At 51.9% G+C, this 4,823-nt stretch overlaps 1 protein-coding gene across 1 annotated transcript in view; it reads right to left on the bottom strand.

Moving 5' to 3' along the window:
* Window positions 1-445: 445 nt before the first annotated feature.
* RBPMS2 (RNA binding protein, mRNA processing factor 2) overlaps window positions 446-4,823 on the bottom strand; it is a 12,093-nt gene continuing 7,715 nt past the window's right edge. The window contains exons 8-9 of the mRNA XM_015595830.1: window positions 1,855-1,924; window positions 446-1,594 (exon numbers count right to left, since the gene is read on the bottom strand). Of these exons, the coding sequence (XP_015451316.1) occupies window positions 1,862-1,924 (63 nt within the window). The 3' untranslated portion in view covers window positions 446-1,594; window positions 1,855-1,861. The remainder of the gene's footprint in view (window positions 1,595-1,854; window positions 1,925-4,823) is intronic.

The following is a 4,823-nucleotide window of genomic DNA, read 5'->3' as shown; positions in this document are numbered from 1 at the left end:
CGGCCTCCCAAGACATGCACCAAGGACGCTGCAAGGAGCCCAACCTCCCAAACCACAGTCCTTCTCTACTAATGGGCCTGAAATAGCACAGGCCATGAAGGGTTAAGTCAACTAAATATAGCGCCAAGAAAATTAAGGTCCCTTTTGTGTGCTTATTCTGGATGCATGCACAGAATCTCTGGTCCTAGCCTCAATTCAGAAAGATAAAGTGAACGAATTCAACACAGGGAGGGCTGACAGGTATGACCCCCCACTGCATGGCCCTTGGCAAGTCACTTCTCCTTCAGACTTCAGTAACAAAAAACTGGGAAGAAGGAAGAGGCTACAGAGTGCTCAAGCCGGGGCCCACTTCACCTTCTTGCCCCCTGAACTCTCAACATCTGTCTTCTAGTTATGCCCTCCCAACAGCGGTCTACATCCCATGGAAGCAAAGGGCAGAGAGCAGTTCCTTTGGATGATTTTTTATTTTGCATTTCATATATTATCCAGTTTCACATTCTTACAGGATCAGCAATTACAACAGCCACCTCGTCTCCCAAGTCTGAAAATGGCAAGACAGCCACAGCTGTGGCCAAAGGCAAAGCACTGATGTGTTCATGAAACAAAAAAATTGCACAATTTTTCCTTCATTTTTCTTCAACTCACGCCTGACACAAAGGCTCATGGCTGGAGAATGGAAACCCTTTTCTTCTTCATGCCTCAAACTAAACATTAAACTTATCTGACAGAGCGAACAAGGTCTCTTTAATAATTAATTGCACACACACAAAAAAATCCTTTATGATGCATAAATATTTTGTTACACAGGGTACAAAAATACTTTCACTTTTTTGGTTGGTTTCGAAGTTTGGAAAGAATGAGGAGCAATGGCAGGGGTGGGGTAGCTGTGGAGAGGTAAAAGCAAAAAGGGCAGAGAAAGGGTGTTCTTAACAGTTGTTGGCCCATCTGAGGAGGAGGAAGTAGAAGACCCTGATTTGAAATGAAAAAGAAAATACTATCTTTGTTGGGTGGTCGTTGCTGTTTAGCCTGTAAGTGTGGGGTGTAGTGGGGAGGGGGGTGCACGTAGTGGAAGTGGCTACAGGGCTCGGGCCTCACTGAAGCAAGGTGGGTGTAGGGGAGGGGTGTGAAGAGAGGGACCGGGAATGATGAACCATTAGTGGCCAGGACCTGTTGCTATGGTGACACAATGTGAGAACAAACTGTACACTCACATATACACAAGTTTAAGTGTCTTAATTCATGCCAGAAAACATGCAAAATCAAATGCCTCGTTTCTCTGAGGTGCAGCTACAGAAGCAAGTTTGGACCAGAGGTCAAGCCTTGCTAGGTCCCAGTGAGGCCTCTGAGCTGGGTCTGGGCGTCCCAGTGAAAAAGCCCCTGAATCCTCCCGTGAGGCCTTGGAGAAGGGCTCTGGGGCAGGACGGGGCTGAGGAAGAGGACAGAAAGGAAACAGGAAACAGTCCACTGAGTTAGGCTTAAAATTCACAGTCTTTGGAGGGAAGCATCAGCTCTCCACAGGCCGCCTGGGGACAGTGGAAGCTCAGGGCAGCTTCCTCCCCAGCGGGGCAGGGGCTTCAAGCTGCAGTAACAAGACCTGGAGGGAGGGGAGAGAGGTGGCCGTGAGCAGAGGCATAGGACTAGGGCTGAACCCAGGCCTTCCCGTCGTGAGGGGGCTGCAAAACAGGTTGAGAGGGGTGGGAGAAGAGGAAAAACCCAGCCAGAGTGCCCAGTGCACAAGCTCAAGTGGAGACTCAGCATCTGCGGGCTCTGGGACTCAGGCAGAGGGGGGAATAGCGGCCCTGCAGGAAGCCCAGGTCTAGGACATTCGCCTTGGACCTCTGAGCCAACACTTACTGAAGAACTAACAGAGCTGACGATATTTCCATCCTTGCTGGGTGGTATCAGAGGAAGGGTACCAGCGCACCTGCAAGAGAAGCCGGTGTCAGGAGCTAGCTGTGCAGTCCCTTCCCTTGACCGCGGAGCCCTGTAAACATGGCTTTCGGTGTCCCTGTTGGAGTCCTGGTTCTGTCACTGACTGGTGGATACTGGGCCAGTTACTCACCTCTAGGCATCAGTTTCTTCATCCTGAAAACAGGAGAGTCCCACCTGACCTGCCTCCTCCACAGGGTGAAGGTTCAAAGGAGAAAATGGTTACAAAGGTGTTTTATACTCCACTAAGGGCAACTGGAATGTGCCAGCTTGTCCTTACACAATTGCAACAGGTGGAATCTTGGCATTCGGGGGCATTTGTGTCAACGACCTGCCCTGCCCTCCCCACTTTACTGGGAGACCATGGAATTCCTAACATCAGGAGAATGAACCCAATACATTTTTGTTCCAATTCTTTGAGTCTCAGTGTCCTCATCCAGCTATAGGCTAGAGATGATTAAGTCATGAACAGTTATGATCAGATAAGACAAAATGTAAAAACATTAGAGAGTAAAGTCGGTGTGGCCTCCAAGGGGAAGGATGCCAGACAGTGGTCCTGTCCTTGGATGATTCTCTAAGCCATTACGAGACCCAACGGCTGCATCTTCGCCGTTTCTACTTCTCCATCCCTCTTGTTCCCTTCATTACAAGCCTCCTACGTCTAGAAATTTGTAACCTATGAGCCGAGTCCTCGAATGGGGGCCTGGCAGCTACTGAAACCCCAGCACGTGCCAAACCCCCGTACTTGCCAGGAGGCCCCACAGAACAGTAGCCCCAAAGCAGGATTCCCAGAGACTGGTCAGGGAGTGTCTTGCACCCCCTTCCCCATGGGCCAGTCGTCTGACGGTAAGCTATGCTGGGTGCCAAGCCAAGACTGCAGAATAGGCCACCTGCCCCAGTCACAGACAGCACATCTGCCCTAGCCTGACCCATGACTGCCCGCGTGAGGGTGGCGGCAGGGCATCACAGGACCCTGGGTGATGGGTGGGGGATTACCCAGAGAGGGGAGCGCAGGGTCCCCTTAGGAAAGGAAGGGCTGGCACACGAGAGGTGTAGAATGAGTAGCGGCAGACAAGTTTCTTGGAGCGGCAGCCGTCGGACCCCATTACCCACTTGGCTGCCTGGAATCCCCGCCTCCCGGGGAAGCAGAGAAGATCTCAAGCAATGCCAGGCCATCTGGGACTGATAGAAGCTCCTGAGAACTCACTCCTGTGCCCCTACTCCAAATACTAGGTGCTGTTTCACACAGCACAGAGCTCTGACCACCACATGCTCAGAAAGAAGTCAGGGGCTGGTCATCTAAGATGCCAAGATGCTTGGCAACTAACATATAGCAGGGCCAAGTCTTAGGTCACCTGACCAACACCAAGATCTTCCCTAGGCTCCAAGGATATGGCGCTGCTGTCACCAGGACACAGTTGATTCCAAACAGCTAGAACTACCTTAATTAAGCCCAAGCCACACAGAAAGGGTCAAGAGCATCTTGCCTTCGAGCTGTCCAGCCCAGGGGCTGCCAGATCTTCTCTCCTGCCTTCTAAACATCTGGAAGCTGTTCCCTTCCTTCCTAGCTGACAGCTGAGTGGGAGGAAGCCCTTCCCCCACTTTGCTGAGCCATGGATGCCCTCTCAGCTGGAAGCCTGGCTGGACACTAGAGCTCATTCAACAAGAAGGACAACGAGGAAACCAGCTGCTACCAGATAAGTGCTGTTACCAGATAAGCCTGTGGCCCAGCTCAGGGAATCCCCTAGTGGGCCCTGACTACCACCCTTCACCCAGTCTCCAGCTGGAGCAGTCCCCGCCCTCACCCCCACCCCCAGCAAGGAAGTGCCTGATAAGCTGGGTGCCCTGTGCGCCTGGAGGAGGGGAGAACATCGGATGAGAGTGGGAGGGACTCCGGAGGCCTCCTGCAGCTGCTTAAGGGCTCCTTCAGAGAGCCTGCCTCATCCAGCCCCACTCTCTCCACAGTGCTGGCGCGCCTGCCTCCAAAGCAGCAGCTTTGCTCCTAGCCCGAGATGAGCAGGCCCCCTCTTCAGGGAGGAGGTACAGGAAAGACCCCATTTCTGAGTTGGAGATGGCATTTCCCTGAAGTTAATAGAATTACTCTAGGGGCTGCATTACCGCTTCCCTCAGACATCTGGTACAGGCCAGTGATCCAGGTCCTCTAAAGCAGGGGTCCCCTACCCCTGGGCCATGAACCAGTATGGTCTGAGGCCTGTTAGGCCTGTAGGCACAGCAGGAGGTGAACGACCGAAGCTTCATCTGTATTTGCAGCCGCTCCCCAGCGCTAGCATCACCGCCTCAGCTCCACCTCAGGTCATCAGGCATTAGATTCTCATAGGAGCACTGGTCCCTGGTGCCAAAAAGGTTAGGGACCATTGCTCTAAAGAAGCACAGTCCATTCCTGTCCCAGCTCAGAACAAGAGACCCCCAGGCCCAGGGGTCAGTTCAAGCACATCAGGGAGTAAGCAGCCGGTCCCGTCTCAGGGTCTCTAGTTGTTCACAGGAGATGTGAGGTCCTGAGAGGCCACCCCACAGGGACAAGCCCATGGGCATCTAGAATGAATTAGGTTCCGAGAGGACCGGCATCAAAACAGAGGGGGCATGAACTTAGTCCTTTCTCACTTCTTGGGACTGAGAAAATACACCAAGAAGTGGGCAAAGGAATGAACTCATTCAAGAAGAAATATGAATAGCCAATAAATATGGGAGTCTTGCTCACCAGAAGGTCAATTAAAACAATACCCAGTCTTACTTATCCCAGATTGGCAAGTCTACACTTTGACCTTGTAACAGTTTTAGGAATTTGTGATAAGGAAAACAAGTAGGACAGGTGTCCAGAGAGGTGTGAACAAGGGCGTCTGTTGCTGCACAGCCTATCTGTAGCAAAAAAAAAA

Source organism: Pteropus alecto, unplaced genomic scaffold (assembly GCF_000325575.1).
Source record: "Pteropus alecto unplaced genomic scaffold, ASM32557v1 scaffold86, whole genome shotgun sequence".
Taxonomy (NCBI): Eukaryota; Metazoa; Chordata; class Mammalia; order Chiroptera; family Pteropodidae; genus Pteropus; species Pteropus alecto.
Note: the sequence above shows the minus strand (reverse complement) of the source record. Positions and strands in the feature narration are given on the sequence as shown.